Raw genomic sequence first — 16256 nt, 5'->3', positions numbered from 1 at the left:
GTCTATTACTCAAAACACATCCCATTATTGAGCACCACAGGACGTAAGCGAAAATGAAGACGAAGACACCCTCAGAACCGTCTGTACTTAAGTGGTCATTGAAGTCAGCGGACCATAATGCGACCAGAGTGCGCAACAACCAACGCAGGCATCGTGCGCGTGCCAAGGGCCACGTCTTGGATCTCGAGAAGCGCCTTGAAGAGACCAGTGCCAGGCTGGAGGCTGCAATGCAGACCATCAGTCATCTAACGAAAGAGGTCGAGATTCTACGGGGCAGCGTCACGCCTTCTGCGGCATTGCCTCAGCTCCCGTCCAGCACAGCGAGTCTTCCAGGCGTACCACATGTTGAAGCACGACCCACGGAGTCAACATCGTGCCAAGGTGCAGGGTGCCGAGGTGCACCTCGTCAGCAGTCACCTACACCGGGACCTCTGGAAGTTTCAGAACAGACATTAGCACATCCAACAGAGGAGGCTGGCGACAACGCGGACTGCTGCTGCGACGGCCTTCCACCCCCAGCTCCTGGCGAGTCCACCTTGCCCTGCAGCTCTGCCTTTCGGATCATAGAGCAGCAAAACTTCAGTGGCGTCGAGGTGACCACCATCAGGTCTTGGCTTGGGCCAGGTTTCAGAGGGGCGCCAAGGCCGGGCGAGGCGTGTCGGGTCGAGACGGGCCGGGTTTATGAATTGCTTGATCATATCACGTCGTCTTGATGTCCAGACTTCTTGACGGGCTACGGGGAGCACACCTATGGTTGAGAACACCTATGGTTGAGAGATCTTTGACACGATCACTTTTGATGTCATCGCTTCGAAGAAATTCTGCCACAGTGGTACGTACACTCGGTTGGGCCTTCGCATCGCCAATGTCACAGTTCAATGTTGATGTATGGTTGACTCGGCACCGGCCACTTTCACTCGGTGACATCGACATTGAAGCAAGGCAGGATGTTGTGTATTTTCATGAGCGCGTACTTATGTGCACAAATTCGTAGAGATGCTTCGAAAGATGCTAGAAGAGCGAGTGTGTGGTGTATTCGTGCACAATAAATACCTATCTAGAAAATCGACCGCATATGGAAGTGCGGCTTTGTGTAGGTTCCCTGACGCCCTGCTTGCATGTATCGATCCGAGGGCCTTCCTTCCGTAAGGCCTATCGTGAGTCAAGGTCAATGAGGCGTATAATCACACAAACGTATCGTCTGTGTGTAAGCACTTCAGAAGAACTTCAGTCCTGCCATTCTGAGCACGGTGGTACAAGCTCCATGGCCTTCCCTCCGGCCCGGGATGGCTATACCCTCATCCATGGCATTTCTCACTCTGACATGCCAAAATGTGAATAGTGGAACAGTTTCACTGTGGGACAATGGCAAGAGAACACTAAGACTAATCCGCGAAACTGCTGGGTTCTGACCGTAAAGTCAAAAAGACGTCCACTGTGGGACACAGATGAAGCAAATTCTACATACTTTCGAGGCAGTATTGCTCTAACCATTGCTTCATAAAGCAGGAAATCTGAGCCGAATCTATGAGATTTGAAATACTTACCGTTCTCTTGCTCTACAGGTGGAAGTGACTTAGGCTCATCACCTGCAGGAAAGAACAAGAAGCTTATTAGTGCATCGCAAGAAGTCAATAGTTGCATTAATCTCGAGTGTTGTTTAAGAGAGTACAAATATCTAGTCAAATTTTCGGTGAATATTGCTAACCCATTGGATGACATAGAATTCCGAGGAGTAAGTGAAGCCGAATGGCTTATTACACAAGGTCAGGGATCCTCGCTGATTTGTCCGACACCATTTATTTAGCATCGAGGACTGAGCCAGCACTCTCGTCTGATATCTACAGACAAGGTCCCTGCTTCTCGTACTACAGTTGGTACTCTCATCCAATACGCCGCCTCTGCCCCAACTTGTCCTTGGTATGACGGCATCTGTGTTCTCCAGATTGACGACATGTCCTTCGTTCTTACGCTCGCTAGCATGTGGTCACTATTAGCAGACTCTCGATGAGCATATTTTTTTTTCCAACTACCTCTTTAATTCTGACTAGAGCGATTTTGCATCCTTTTGCATGTGGTAGGGTTGCGTTCGCAATTTCGAACGCACAAGATGGCCATGCGAGGAAAGCGAGATGGACAGATACTCCAGATTATTCCACAAGTAAGTCCTGCATTTCATCTGATGGCATGCATAATCATTACCTGGACCCGTTCGCTCGCAACACGCAATCGTTCGCCTGGGGGGCCTGTTTTGCTTCCAGGGCAAATCTAGCCAACCTTGTTACAAGACAGCCCCAGAAACGGCTTCTCCGCAATTCATGCACCGAGTCTGGGGACAAAACAGATGTTCCCCAGGTTCTGCACTTGATATGCTGAAAGCTCTCGGCTCGTCTCCTGATCGTGAGCCACCGGTGAATGTAGATCAGTCGGTGAGGCTGAGGTTCAGCAGGTGAAAGCGCGATTTATGACGTTCTTGCACGATCGACAACTTTCCAGCCAGTGGTCAGATCTCTCTAATAATTCCTTGCATGTATATATATTGCAATAATCAACTTTATTGTATTACAGAGCTCCGATTATGGGCTGGTTGATCGCCGCACGAAGAAGACAAGTAGAGGCGATACCCCGCATGCATGCTGGCTCGCATGGCGATACCAAACCGGAAGGCCATGCGCCAGGGTAGGTTGATGCGAGAAATGGCAGTTTGGGATGGGGTTTAATCGCGACTGGTTGGACGAGGCGTCTCATGTTTTGGATTTTTGTGACGAGCTCTCTCCGCATGCGCAGTAGCGCCCGCCTCTCATATTCGCGAATCCCGCTCCCTTCCCACCTGTCCCCTGCCTAGGTCAGGATAGTCTCATCATTCGATGAGCTGATGTGCTATGGCCATTCAGCATCGCCAAGTCCAACCTTTACCAGTCCACGGGTATCCACCATCCAAGGTCGCTCGTGGCGTTGTTGGGATGCGTCCAAGATGAACACCGAGCTGCAATTTTTGATATCCCAAGGCAAGGTTTGTACAGCACCACTCCATCAACTTTCGCGGACATCAGACGACGGAAAGGCCGGCAGACGAGCAGGCTCAGCCAGCAAATATGCATATATTTCAAGAAGGTCTTACTTGCGATTCTGATCACACTCCGCGGTCCCTCACGGCGATCAAGCCTAGCTGGGTTAAACTGAGCAGACATGCTTATATGCCCTCCTGCAAGGCTGTGCAAGGTCACCCTAGTTCTCCCCCGCAGAAACCAGGGCTGCGGCCCCGTCATCGTTCCACGGCAATCGCGGGGGACAGACACATTGTGCGGGAGGGACGGGTCACGCCTGATTAGAGTTTCAAAGTAGACTCGAGGGCCGGGGCATGTGTGGCAGCCTCGGCGAGAAGCATGCTGGCACTCTCGCTTGTGATCTTGTGACTGATGCTTGGCCGACCTCACCGGGGCCGAACCCTCCCATGGGATATCACTTACCCCGACGGTGTGGAGACTGATATAAAGCGATTGCCTCGCCTTAAACTATGCTGTGAGCGCAGCGGTATGCGCTCTATGCGTCCTTCATCCGTTATTCACCTGTCTCGCCAGACCTGATCTCGTTACGGTCCCATTGCAATCAGTTTGCGATTCTCGGCAAACATCCAACATCGACCCAGCAATAGAAGAATAAGAACTACCCAATACCCCATCCTGAGATAATTCACCATGTTCGGCTCACCGTCTTCCCTCGCTTTCGTCACGTTGGCGTCGCTCGCTTCCGCCATCCCGCTGCTACCAGCCGAAGACAAGAGGCAAAACGGCGGTGGCCTCCAGGCTCTCCAGGGTTCCATCACGACCTTGCAGCTCCAGCTCGCCACGGCAAACAACACGGTAGCCGACTTCAGTGCAGATGGCATCATCGATGGCATAACAGGCCTGATCAAGGTGAATTCGGCTGTCGTCCAGCTTGGAGATGATATCACAAAAACGACACAGGTCGCAAACGACACTACAAGGTTGAGTGCGACAGACTCGTAAGTCTCCTCGTCAATGGCCTGGCGTTGCCTAGGAGTAAATGAGTGAGCACGACAGGTTGGACTGACTGGTTTGGTGCTATGTAGAACGACTGTCGGTCTGCAGTTCCTGGGGGTCCAGCCTGATATCACCAGGTTGTTGACAAACCTCGACGGAAAGAAGCCCGATTTTGATAAGGCAGGGCTCAAGATCTTGGATGTGAGGAGTCTCATCAGAGATAGTGTCTCTATCCAGCAGACTAACGCGAAAACCCTTGGATCCTCGGTATGTAGTGCCTTTCATCACCCCCAGAACCCATGATCGTCTCTCAGTTGCTGACCCACGATTGCAGCTCATCAACGCGCTGGACCCGTCCCTGGCGGGCATCGCGCAGCCCATCAACGACCAAATCCAGGGGAACTTCACCGCAACAGTCAACGCGTTCCAGGGTCGCGGGGGCGCTATCAAGATCCCCACGAAGCTTGTGCCCGCGCTGTCCGATATCCTCGACGGTCTTGGGCGCGCGCTGGGTATCAGTGATGATACCAGCTCCAGCGGTGGCGGCAAGGGCGCCAAGGGGGCCGAGGTCGACACCAACTCCAACCTGCTGATGCCCCAGATCAGCCAAAGCGACTTGGACAAGCTGGGCCCCGATGAGAATGACTGGTCGCTTGTTCCATTCCCTGTGGCCGTGGCGCTGAGAAGGTTTGGCTTCGATGGCTGAGAAGATCCCTTCCGCGGATCGGCCAGACAGTTGTGCTGTGCTGTTGTAGTGATGTTATAATGATCTGTCGAGGTGAGGCTAGCGAGGAGGCAGGCCTTCGTTGTGTTTATTTAACCTTCTTGACGTTCCCTCCTAGGCCAATTTCTTGACCCAGATGTAGTAGTACATTATTGGAATTAATCAAACACTGTACATATATACGGAGTATTTTACTTACCAGGCCTTGCAAGGCACAGATTTTCGTCGGTATCATGAACCCATGCTGCACCTCCAGGCTTAAGCAGAGTATTCTCTTACCGCGCACTCAATCACAGCGTTGGAAATATTACACATTTATGGGAAGTGGGTATGCTGGCACGAATTGTCAACCTGCAACAAAGTGAAGAAATATAACGTGCTTCTCTTTTTTCAACATACAAATTTCCGAGTTCTGGTCAGTAGTATGCCCCGGCTTGCGCAGAAATTGTGGAAGCCTCGACGTCCCATCCACCAGTGTTAGGCCCGATCTACCAATGAGCGCTGTCTGCCACTTCAACCGAGGTCATTAACCGATGGGACTGGACCATGACAGCTTCACCGAAAGTCATCAAATTGTGAAATAAGTCATCGGTAGAGAGTGGCAAGAGTTCGCTCAACCAAGGAGAAACAGTCGATGCTTGCTCATCATGGTCTCAATCGCCGGAAACTGTCAGTGGTTCTGAAACTCCATGTTGGTGGCCCGCATACCAGGACTGGATAAAAACTTGGGAAATATTAGAATGAGAGAAAATAAGAGCCAATAGGGGCTGGAATTGGGTTCACCGACATCAATGTCGGTGTACAAGGCTCAAGAAGGTCGACGCCGCAACCGGTCTGACTCTGTCCCTTATCTCTGTATCTGCTGCAAAGTACCCAGGTACCTGATAAGGCGGGGTACGGTTGTTGATCCCCCACCTCCAAACTTTTGGCAGCTCCCTTGGGCAGGCTCGAAGCTGGGCTGGGTCAAAACCAAAACATCCCTCCGTTCGAGACGCGCGCACACACATTCTCGCCCTCAGCTCCCTATGCAGAAACAACTCCCAATCTCGGTGAAAGCAAACGCCATGGCCGATTCCAAGAACAAGGCGGCCAAGCTGGTCGGCATCACGGTCCCCAAGGAGACCAATTGCGGCCAGTGGTATGTCGAAGTCGTGCAGAAGGCCGAACTCGTCGAGTACTATTCTGAGGTGGGTTGCGCGTGGATTGGCCATCCTCCCTCTAGGGGTGCAAGTCTCGCTGATGATGGTCTGAATTATCACACAGATCTCTGGATTCTACATCCTGCGACGTACGTACGAATGCGATCAAGCCCCGACACCCTCAGGCTTCTTGCCCCCGATCAGGAGCTCCCCGTTGACGATGACTCACAGCTCCTGCGATGCACGTCTGGAACTCCATCAAGAAGTTTTTCCAATCCAACATTGAGAACATGGGCGTACAAGAAGCAAGCTTCCCTATGTTCTTGTCTGCCACGTCGCTGGCTAAGGTAGGGAGCAAATGAATCCATTCCGACACCGCAGAAGCTGACGCGTGGTGGTTGTAGGAGAAGTACGGACCGCACAACGATTCGAATGTTCGAGGGCCCGCGGAAGCTGATTGAAGCAGGGAGCATGTCGAAGGTTTCGCGCCAGAGCTGGCATGGGTCACGAAAGCGTATGTTCACTGGTCGGGGTGATGGGGTGTCTGCAACTGTTCCCCAAAAGCTAACGATGGCTTTGCAGAGGAGACAAGGACCTCGAGGTCTGGTTCCGCCCTTCACCTCCCTACATTGCCCGAGCCTGGCACATGAAGCTGACCACGACCAGGTCCCCGTCGCTGTGCGCCCCACCTCCGAAGCCGTCATGTACCCATACTACGCGAAGTGGATTCGCTCTCACCGCGACCTGCCCTTGCGACTGAACCAGTGGAACAACGTCGTTCGCTGGGAGGCTAAGCAGACAACTCCATTCCTGCGCGCCCGTGAGTTCCTATGGCAAGAAGGCCACACCGCCCACCTCACCGAGGAGCTTGCATCGAAAGAGGTTTTGGAGATCTTGGAGCTATACGCCGCCATCTTTGAGAAGCTGCTGGCGGTTCCAGTTGTGCGCGGCAAGAAGACAGAAGCAGAGAAGTTTGCTGGCGCCAGCTGGACCTCGACCTGTGAGGCTTTTGTCCCAGCAAATGGACGAGGAATCCAGGGAGCTACCTCGCAGTAAGACCACATAGCTCTGTCGTGAGTATTAGACTGGACTGACTAAATCAACGCCGTGTAGTGCTCTCGGACAGAACTTCAGTAAGATGTTTGGCATCACTGTGGAGGACCCGGAGAAAAAGGGAGAGCACATCAACGTCTGGCAAAACTCTTGGTACGCTGGGAATGGGTAACCTTCAACATAAACAGGGCTTCGCTGACATGCATAGGGGTCTTTCGACTAGAGTCATCGGCGTCATGATCATGGTTCACGGCGATGATAAGGGTCTCGTTCTCCCGCCCAGAGTGGCCAACATCCAAGCAGTCATCATTCCCGTCGGTCTCAACGCCAAGACGAAGCCTGAGGAGCGAACCAAGCACATGGAGAAGATCCAGGAGTTGAAGGCTACTTTGCAGGAAGCTGGTGTTCGCATCCAAGTTGATGATCGGGAGGGATAGTCAGTTGCGCCTGTTTCTTCGCACCCATTCATGGTGCCACCCGATGAGTTACTGACACTTCAACAGCACCCCTGGCTTCAAGTTCTCCGACTGGGAAATGAGAGGTGTTCCCCTCCGCCTCGAGTTCGGTCTCCGTGATGCAGCGGCCTCTATCGTTGCGACCTCTCGACGTGACACCGGAGAGAAGGGCACCATCCCGCTGGCGGAGCTTGCAACCCAAGTCCCAGCCTTGCTGGAGAAGATACAGGAGGACCTGTACACCAAGGCAGCGGCCACCTACGAATCTCGTCGTCTCAAGCTGACGGAATGGGACCGTGTTGTCCCTGCACTCGACAGCCGCAATGTTGTCATCATTCCGTTCTGCGAGGGCATCAAGTGCGAAGACCGCATTAAGGAGTTGACCCGTAGCGAGGACCAAGAGGATGAGCAGGGGCGCAAGATGCCAGGCATGGGCATGAAGAGTCTGTGCATTCCATTTGCTCAGGTACGTTGACCTCAATTCTTGTGCTTTTGGTGACATTTTCTATCGAAGTTAGCTAACCTGTTCTCCCCTTCCATCAGCCTGATGGTCTTGTGGCCGGTGAGACCAAGTGTCTGAATCCCGAGTGCCAGGAGCTCGCCAAGTCGTGGACCATGTTCGGCCGTAGTTACTAGTGGCTGTTTGGAGAGGATGGGAAGTGGAGGATCGAATGTGCGGGATGTGCTCTATGCTGGGAACCACCTCCGTTGCCTCAAATGCTCTTCATGGCCCCGCCGCATTCTGGAACGTCCACTCCTGGGCGTCATAAGGTTGTGGAGCTTAGAGCCAGCCTTAGGACGGTGCCAGCTTCAGTTGGTAACTTCACCCATGGCCTGAGCAGCCATGGTCAGTCCGCGGCGAATGTGAGGTCAGGCCAAGTAGCCACATAGATGATGTGCCTGGTATATAACAAATACATACAGAGATCTTCAAGACCTTGAGCAATCTTCATGCATGGCTCTGAATTCCCCGTTGTCATGTTCGCGCCCTTTACAGAGCTGCCCCTGTCCCGTTGGAGTTCTAGTCTGCCTGCCAAACCCCAAAACCGAAACTGCAATGACAGTAGGCTACCAAGATTTGCTTTCCCCTTATTCTTGCTTCCTACTTTTTCCCTTCCACAATACATCCAGGCCAGCACAACGTTTCCTGGGAATACACTGCCATTGCTTTTCAAAGGCAATGTCTCCAAGGACAAAGTGTCGTGTTTTGAGCACTTTGAGAGTTAGTTTCTATGACGTAGCCACGCGACGGCCCCTTTGAATGAGACGCGTCCACTCTTGGCACGAGAGCGAACGCCTTGATGATCAGATTCCCATCTAACTGCCAGTCCGTATTCACTAAAATAAATCGCCGAATATGGACAAATTTTCAACTCGAAGACTAGACAACATCAAGCGGAACCAGGAGGTGCTCAAGGAGCTCGGGGCGGTCGCTCAGGCCGAGGCAATTCAACGGTCAAGCCACCCCATCCCAACCACAAATGGTGCAGACAATCTGCGCGCCACCAAGAAACGACGCGTGGAGAAGGCAAGGACTGCCCCAGTGCCCACTCGCACCTCAGCCCGGATCGCATCGGCCCCAATCCGGCCAAGCTACGACGAGGCCGGCCCCGCCGCTGACACTGTGGCCGAGACGAAGGCCAAGGCCCGAAGAGCCAAAGCTCCGAGGAAGGAGAGGGCCGCAGAGGCACGGGCAGACGGAGAGGCGAGCCACGCCCCGAGAGACAGCGACATGACCGCAGACCTCGACGCCCTCCAAGCCTCCTGGTCCTCCTGGACGCCCGCCGCGCCGGGCCCCGACCGCGACGAGGCGGGCGTGCTGCACTTCGCCTCGCACCCGGGCTTCACGCCCAACAAGACGCCCGCCGAGGTCCTGCGCGAGGGCGCCTTCGGCGGCTCCTACTTCCGCCCGCTGTACTCCAAGAAGCTGCGCCTGACCGTCTCGGGCGACTACCGCGAGCTCCCCGCCGGCTGGACGGCCGGGCTGGACGTGGCCCGGTACCTGACCGGGGGCGAGTACGACGCCGACGCGAACAAGTTCAAGGTCGCGTGCGGGCAGAGCATTGAGCAGTGGGAGGAGGCCGGGTGGATCGAGCACCGGTTTGATGTGCGCGGCTGGTTCCAGTGGTACTGCCGGTTTTACCTGGGCCGGCGGTGCGAGGACGATGAGAGGCAGGTTGGTCGGTGGAAGAGGTGTGTTGGTGAGACGGGGCGGTGGCGTAGGATGCTGCTGAAGAAGTATGTCGCCGCTGGGGTCAGGGAGGTCTGGGATGATGGGGCGGATGAGGATGCCCCGGAGGTTAGCCCTGTGATGCACCAGACTTGTCATCATTGGGCTTTTGAGGTCACGCAGGACGTTTTGGATGAGTATTGGAGTACTGGGAGTTGAGTACTTGGTAGACTATCAGATTCTTCAGCGGATCATTGCGTGTTATGCAGGAAACAAGTCCTCTCAGGACGATTGGACATTGGACTGTCTTCAACATTGGGCGAGGCGGAGCATCGAAATTTATTTATTCGAACGTGCTCGACTTCAAGACAAAAGTCGACTAGAGCCATCTTCAAGACTTATTACCGCACCGTTTATCGACGCGAAGCTCTATAATTCCTAAGACGTTTCCGCCCGAAAAGTCAGGGGCTCACTCTTGCAACCACCGGAACTGATATCACATATACTTTTCTCCATCGCCATAGACCCTCCAGGCCGCTAATTGACTCCAATATATGACAAAATATCTAGTCGACCCAAGCCCCGGGGACACTCATGGCTGCTAGCTCATCTTCCAACTCGAGCACACACCAAAAGTCTCCAGCAAACTCGTCCGACGGTTCGGACCACCAGAATTTCCAATCTCTTGGGAGCCCACCATACTGAAAATTTATAAGGCGGATATGATACACAGTGGTAGACTCGGGTGATTCTTCATATGCAAGATGGGAAGAATAGCTATATGTCACCCCATTGGGTAGGAGGTCTTCGTCTCGAAAATGCTCTTTTTCCTGCCTTCCGTACTCTAGCAGGTCAACTCCAGCCTCATAGAAGTCATAGAGCCAGGCGTAAATGAGTTTCTCGCATCTCGACAGTACAACAGCTGGCTGCGCTGTTGGACGTTTCGGTACCCAGATTTGTAGTGGACGTCGCCTGGCTTCTGCCAGTATGCCTTGGAGTATCAGCGATAACAGTGGGGTTATTTCTTCCAATGGACACTCTTTAAACCCGTAGTTCACTGAAGGTGCGTGTTGATGTAGGTCTCTAACGTCCACTACGTGGGCGACAACATCGCGAATGAGAGTATGCCACTCTTTTCCGTCTCCTCCCATTCTGTCAGCTAACCCAACTTTCATGGCCAAGCCGTGGAAGATGGTCTCCCCAAATATAGTGCGGACGCTAAAATCCAAGTTACCTTGGGCAATTCCATTGTCGAGCCCCAGGACGGAGCGAATCATTGCCGGTGCTGCCCATCCGTTATTGAGAGCACATGCGATGAAAACAGCGAATTGCATCCTATGCAGTGCAAAATCCGGATGATAAAATGACGAATCTGGCCATGCGAAGCGTCTAAGGGCACAGAACTCATCGAAGAACCCAGTGTAGCCACTGAGCAGCGAGACTATTAGGCTGTCATCTTCAAGACGGCCTATGACTTTCTGGCATTCGTGGACCATTTCAGCACACGGTCGAAACCGCCGACCAACGTAAAGGCTCCTTCCCCACTTTTCGTAAGACCACACAACACGATTCTAGTTTGAGGTCAATTCAGTTGGTCTTTGGGGATAAAACATTGCATGCAGAATATCTAGCATGCAGGATGAAGTCACTGGACTTACGGTACCATCCTTGAATGACTTATCCAGGTGGTGCCCTGCACCAACGTCAAGCAAATAATTACAAACATCCCATCTGCCTCGGAACACCGAGAACTGGTATCATAAAACTTGTCAATCGTCTGGAATCTTAGAAGCGAGATGATACGGGACTGGTACGGGGTCCACTTACTGAAAATAATGTTTCACCGCGGCTGTCCTCGTCCCATGGTGTCAACTCTCGACTTTCAAATAATGATGTCAGTCCGTCGAGATGTCCACATATTATATACCAGCATGCAAGACCAAAAGTAGTTTTTTGCAGGAATTCCCTTTTTATGGATTCCGCTTTTGGAAAGATGTTCCGTACGCGTAAGTATTGCTTCCAGCCGAGTTGGGCCCTACAGGCAATGATTTCTAAGACCTTGTAGGAAAACCAATGAGGCAAGGCTAGCTGTACTCGAGTCGCAGACCGGGAGGTTTGAGCAACTGTTTCTGTACCGTCACGCTCTTTTTTGGAATCATAGTGGGTACTTCGAGTTGAAAACCTCTCGAGCTGGACGATGCCTGATATAGAAGACAACCCAATTGTCCAAGACATTACAGGTGTCTCCCAGCTCGGCCGTGCAAGATCCCATAATCTTGAATCATCCACACAAGTCGAAGGACAACTTGTTTGAATGCGGGTCTGATACCTCATATCCTCGATTGCACGAGGCTCGACACAGATCGATTCAACCGGCTGAGTTGAGAATGATGTTTCAATGACCCGCGGCTGGCTGACATAGGCCATGAACAAGGTCCTGGATTCAGAGTGTGTTAAGCATCTCGCTTTCATACGTCGAGCATCACTGGACTTACTTCATCGCGTCTTGTTTGTCGAGCATCAGACTCAATCTCGACGCCATAAGACATTGGTTTGCAAGCCCTAGCAGCTGCACCGATCTGTCAAGTCGACTTTCGAGCTTTCGTATCGTGTCCTTCTTGAGGATCACTTTTGTTGAAGCGACCATTCTCCTTATACCCTTGGACTTCTGAATATGACCTTCCAAGTCGCCAAGGACGAGATAGAGTTCACAAAGACAGCGTTCACAGAAGCGTCTTACTTTCGACGAGACCGATTTCGAGTCCTGGAGGGTTTCGGACAGCGCCTCGAGTTCTTGCAGACGCAGGGTAACCTCTTCAGAAGCATCTTGGATCTCATGGTAGACGGTTCGAATTTGTAGCCCAATGCTGATGATCTTGCCTGCGAGTGCTGCAACCTGAAGACCACTCGCAATAGTTCCCAGTACCTCGGCCATGGGGAATGGAGTATCAATCACGAGTGGCAAGTAAGTGCGAGAGTTTGATCAAGTCTTCGTGTTAGCCATTCTGTAAGATGGGAGATGGATAGTTGTCCTTAGAGTTTTCTGGAATCATCTGGATCATGTTCGGTAAATCGAAATTTCACCAGCTGTTGTGCATGCAAAGAATGGACAATCACAGGCGGCCTCTCATGCATGGTAACGCGACTCTGTGCTTTCTTGAGGTCCACTAATTGCGGCTCGGAAACAAGTATTATAAAGCGTACGACGCAAACAACAGCGCTGCTGCCTTCATTCGGTACCACAAAGTCGATGCATCATCGGCATTTGTGCAGTAGAAGCTGTTAGGTTGGCCACTCAATGTCAGGGAGTACTGCTTCTCATAATGGTATCCCTCGTTGCCAGCACTCAAGGACCAGACGACTCCTCGAGCACAGAATAGTATGAGCAAGCCCATCGATAGTCAATCATCCCTCGGGTGCCCCCACATTGCATTAAAGAGACGCCGAGGCTCGTTCATAACACCAAGCACGGAGCAAACACTAACAAATCATTAGAATATAATACGCACTGGTAGATTCGATGAGCTTGACATGAAAAATTAATCGATATACCTGGCCACAGTAATGCCTTTCTTGCATCACTTACGAGGCGCAAGATGGGCCCATTTTAACTGAGCACCAGCACGGTCCCCAGATTTCTGACACAGAGCCACACTGTCAGTGCGCTCAATTCCGTAAGACGCAGCGCTTGGAAACATCGCAGATGATCCACAATGTGGTCCTCTGCTTTTGTAACCAAACAAAGGTGCAGGTAGGTGTCAGCACAAGCTTCTAATGCCTGTCGTCTCATAATTGATCCGCCTGAAGCTCATCTCTAATCCTGCCGCCCAAGCCGAAACGCGCCTTGATCCGAAGCCAAGGTATAGATCAGACGAAACCACGAAGCCACGAAGTTAGCCGACCAAAAGATTTTGCCTTTGTCATGACCAGCGAAGCAGTATCACATTCAAACCCAACATCCAGAACAACACCATATCGTTGTTCTCCTTTCCAAGTATCCCGCAAGCTGTCTTTAATTGTATTAATTCTTCTAACGCCAACATGGTCCACCTCATTCCGGCCCTGCAGGCAATTTCTGTCTCTACTTTGCTGCCATTGTTTGTATCGGCATCTAGCAATGCTTTCGAGTCCCTCCAACAAGTCCCGCGAGGCTGGACCCGCGCAAATAGTGCTGAGCCAACGGAGAGAATCAACTTAAGAGTCTCGCTCAAACAGCAGAACCTTGACAAGTTTTATGAAAGCCTCTTGCAAGTTTCAACGCCAGACCATCCTCAATACGGTCAACACTATGAAGGCCACGAGCTTCGTAGCCTGCTGAGACCAAGCGACGAGTCGTCAGCGATTGCGATCAGTTGGCTGCAGGATAACAACGTCACCGATATACAAGATGACGGTGACTATCTCATGTTTCGTACAACAGTCGGCACAGCAAATACACTGCTGGATACGAAATTCGACTGGTACAAAGGTGACGAGGGCGTGCAAATGCTGAGGACAACGAAATACTCGGTTCCACAAGACGTTGCAGCACACATCAACTTTGTGCAGCCGACAACGCGATTTGGGACCGCAAGGGGTCTCGCCTCCCATGTTGATGTTATTGACGCAGGAGCTCCGTCCGAGGGAACGTCTAAATGGGTCTCGGTAGCGGATAACATCAAAGTCAATGCCGCAACCGCGGTGGATCCCGCGTGTAATACCGCAATCACGCCTCAATGCTTGTTCCAGCTGTACAACGTCAACTTCAAAGGAGATCCGGCAGGCGGTAACTCCGCCGGGTATGTCTCCTTCGTGGGCCAGTCTGCGCGCTTCACCGATAACGCCATGTTTGAGCAAGTGTATGCCCCATTTGCTGCAAACCGAAATGTGAGTGATACGGCTTGCACCTAGTACCGCTGTGTTCTTTTGCGGGTAGGCTAAACTATCCAGTTCTCCGTCGTCACAATGAATGGCGGAAACAATGACCAGACCAGTCAAGCCGACGCTGGCGAGGCGAATCTGGACCAACAATACGTGCAGGCAGTTGGTTTTGATGTGCCAGTCACAGAGTTCATTGTAGGAGGGCTCGGCCAACTGGTCCCAGACGGAGACTCCCCGACCCAGGAGGGTAACTCAAACGAACCATTCCTCGAGTGGCTCATTGCGCTTAGCGCCTTGAACAACAGCCAGATCCCGAACTCGATATCGGTGTCGTATGGCGAGAACGAACAGGAGATACCATTAAGTTACGCGACGCAAGTCTGTAACATGTTTGCACAGCTAGGAGCACGTGGGAAGTCGATATTGATCGCGTCTGGGGACTCTGGTGTGGGGGACTTCTGCCAGGCCAACGACGGGACCAATGCGACCAGATTCCAACCTCAATTCCCAGCCTCGTGTCCTTATGTCACAGCTGTTGGTGGGGTAAGTACAAGGCGGACGTGCCTCTGCTTCAACTCCAACTTGAGCATGGAGTGCTGACGATCAACCAGGTACAAGGTATCGCCCCAGAGACAGCAACATTCTTCTCATCAGGCGGATTCTCCAACGTCTGGCCACGACCGGCCTACCAAGAGCAAGCAGTATCCAGCTACCTACAGACAACGATCGGCAACAACTTCACAGGAATGTTCAACGCCACGGGTCGGGGCTTCCCAGACGTCGCTACGCAGTCGGTCAAGTTCCATATCATCGACCAGGGCAGAGACAGCGCCGTACAGGGCACCTCAGCCGCGGCACCGACGTTTAATGGAATAGTGACGCTGCTGAACTCTGCCCGCCTGCAGGCCGGCCAGCCCACGATGGGATTCCTCAACCCGTGGCTCTACTCGAATGCCTCGACCGCAATGAATGATGTCACCACAGGGGCGTCGACGGGTTGTGATGGGCGGGCGCGATTTCAAGGAAAGCCGAATGGCAGTCCAGCCATACCTGGGGCCAGCTGGGTGGCTGCGCCGGGCTGGGATGCGGTCACAGGACTGGGTGAGTATTGTTTAGTCTGATCTACCTACCTGAACAGTGAAGCTAATCATCTTTGGGCTACATGAACAGGCACTCCCGACTTTGCCAAAATGCTCGCCATCAGCTCGCCGAACGTGAAAAATGAGGGTGGTGTGCTATCGGCTTAGAGAGTTTTTCGAAGTCAAGTTTGAGGAGTTATTCTCCCCTTGATCACGGTTAGAGAATATCCTAGCGACGAGATAAGAAACCAAGTTTGGGGACAGACTTCCATCGCGGCAAATAAAACATCACGCACAACGGGGCTCCGGTGAAGCGGTTGCCCGTGTCTACATTAATCTTCATGTAATAGAAGTAGAGCTGATATAGAAACGAGGATTTTTAAGAGCACACCCGGAAAGTAAGGGAGCTACAGCATTCTACGTGAAGATAGAGTGGAAAGTAGCACACACAATTCCAGCCCCGTCTACAACTTTCCAAAACACAAGCATCATGGGAGATATAGGCAATCTTCTAGTTCCTCGAACAGGCCTTCTTCTGGTGCTGCCTGGACGATGAGCACGGAGTTACATCGCTGGTAGGAACGCCTTCTGGTAGCCTACCGCTTGTGACCCAGCACCGACGCCGCCTCTGGCAGTGTTAGAGATAAACAAGCTCACCGAAGAAAAAAATGGAACTGAAGGTACAGCAGCAAGAAGTCCGGTCTTAGCAAGTGGTTGGGAGGGCCAAGCCAAAAATCGGCCTGTGAAAAATTTGACAAGTTCTACCGACACG

The 16256-nt window shown here is 52.4% G+C and overlaps 6 protein-coding genes across 6 annotated transcripts; 5 read left to right on the top strand and 1 right to left on the bottom strand.

Moving 5' to 3' along the window:
- Positions 1–53: 53 nt before the first annotated feature.
- Positions 54–713, top strand: J7T55_007968 (uncharacterized protein; the record flags this gene model as incomplete). Its single annotated transcript, XM_053131115.1, has 1 exon — positions 54–713. One exon carries the CDS (start codon positions 54–56, stop codon positions 711–713), a length of 660 nt encoding a protein of 219 aa, XP_052990804.1.
- A 2985-nt stretch (positions 714–3698) lies between these two features.
- Positions 3699–4710, top strand: J7T55_007967 (ntigenic cell wall; the record flags this gene model as incomplete). Its single annotated transcript, XM_053131114.1, has 3 exons — positions 3699–4006; positions 4094–4271; positions 4339–4710. The coding sequence occupies 3 exons, from the start codon at positions 3699–3701 to the stop codon at positions 4708–4710; spliced, it is 858 nt and encodes a 285-aa protein (XP_052990803.1).
- A 1043-nt stretch (positions 4711–5753) lies between these two features.
- J7T55_007966 (uncharacterized protein) lies at positions 5754–8011 on the top strand (the record flags this gene model as incomplete). The annotated part of the gene is made up of 11 exons (XM_053131113.1): positions 5754–5915; positions 5992–6016; positions 6099–6214; positions 6272–6276; positions 6334–6381; positions 6450–6468; positions 6534–6919; positions 6981–7073; positions 7129–7356; positions 7424–7841; positions 7919–8011. The coding sequence occupies 11 exons, from the start codon at positions 5754–5756 to the stop codon at positions 8009–8011; spliced, it is 1593 nt and encodes a 530-aa protein (XP_052990802.1).
- Positions 8012–8732: 721 nt separating this feature from the next.
- On the top strand, positions 8733–9764 carry J7T55_007965 (uncharacterized protein; the record flags this gene model as incomplete). Its single annotated transcript, XM_053131112.1, has 1 exon — positions 8733–9764. The coding sequence occupies one exon, from the start codon at positions 8733–8735 to the stop codon at positions 9762–9764; it is 1032 nt and encodes a 343-aa protein (XP_052990801.1).
- Positions 9765–10389: 625 nt separating this feature from the next.
- J7T55_007964 (uncharacterized protein) lies at positions 10390–12480 on the bottom strand (the record flags this gene model as incomplete). Its single annotated transcript, XM_053131111.1, has 6 exons — positions 10390–10536; positions 10715–11116; positions 11204–11296; positions 11373–11424; positions 11875–11982; positions 12041–12480. The coding sequence occupies 6 exons, from the start codon at positions 12478–12480 to the stop codon at positions 10390–10392; spliced, it is 1242 nt and encodes a 413-aa protein (XP_052990800.1).
- A 1106-nt stretch (positions 12481–13586) lies between these two features.
- On the top strand, positions 13587–15652 carry J7T55_007963 (tripeptidyl-peptidase 1 precursor; the record flags this gene model as incomplete). The annotated part of the gene is made up of 4 exons (XM_053131110.1): positions 13587–14411; positions 14475–14948; positions 15017–15506; positions 15576–15652. The coding sequence occupies 4 exons, from the start codon at positions 13587–13589 to the stop codon at positions 15650–15652; spliced, it is 1866 nt and encodes a 621-aa protein (XP_052990799.1).
- Between the last annotated feature and the right edge of the window lie 604 nt (positions 15653–16256).

This window comes from Diaporthe amygdali (assembly GCF_026229845.1).
Source record: "Diaporthe amygdali strain CAA958 chromosome Unknown NODE_25_length_736740_cov_64_583793, whole genome shotgun sequence".
In the NCBI taxonomy this organism is placed as follows: Eukaryota; Fungi; Ascomycota; class Sordariomycetes; order Diaporthales; family Diaporthaceae; genus Diaporthe; species Diaporthe amygdali.
The sequence above is the reverse complement of the archived record's forward strand: the minus strand, read 5'-3'. Positions and strand labels throughout refer to the sequence as shown.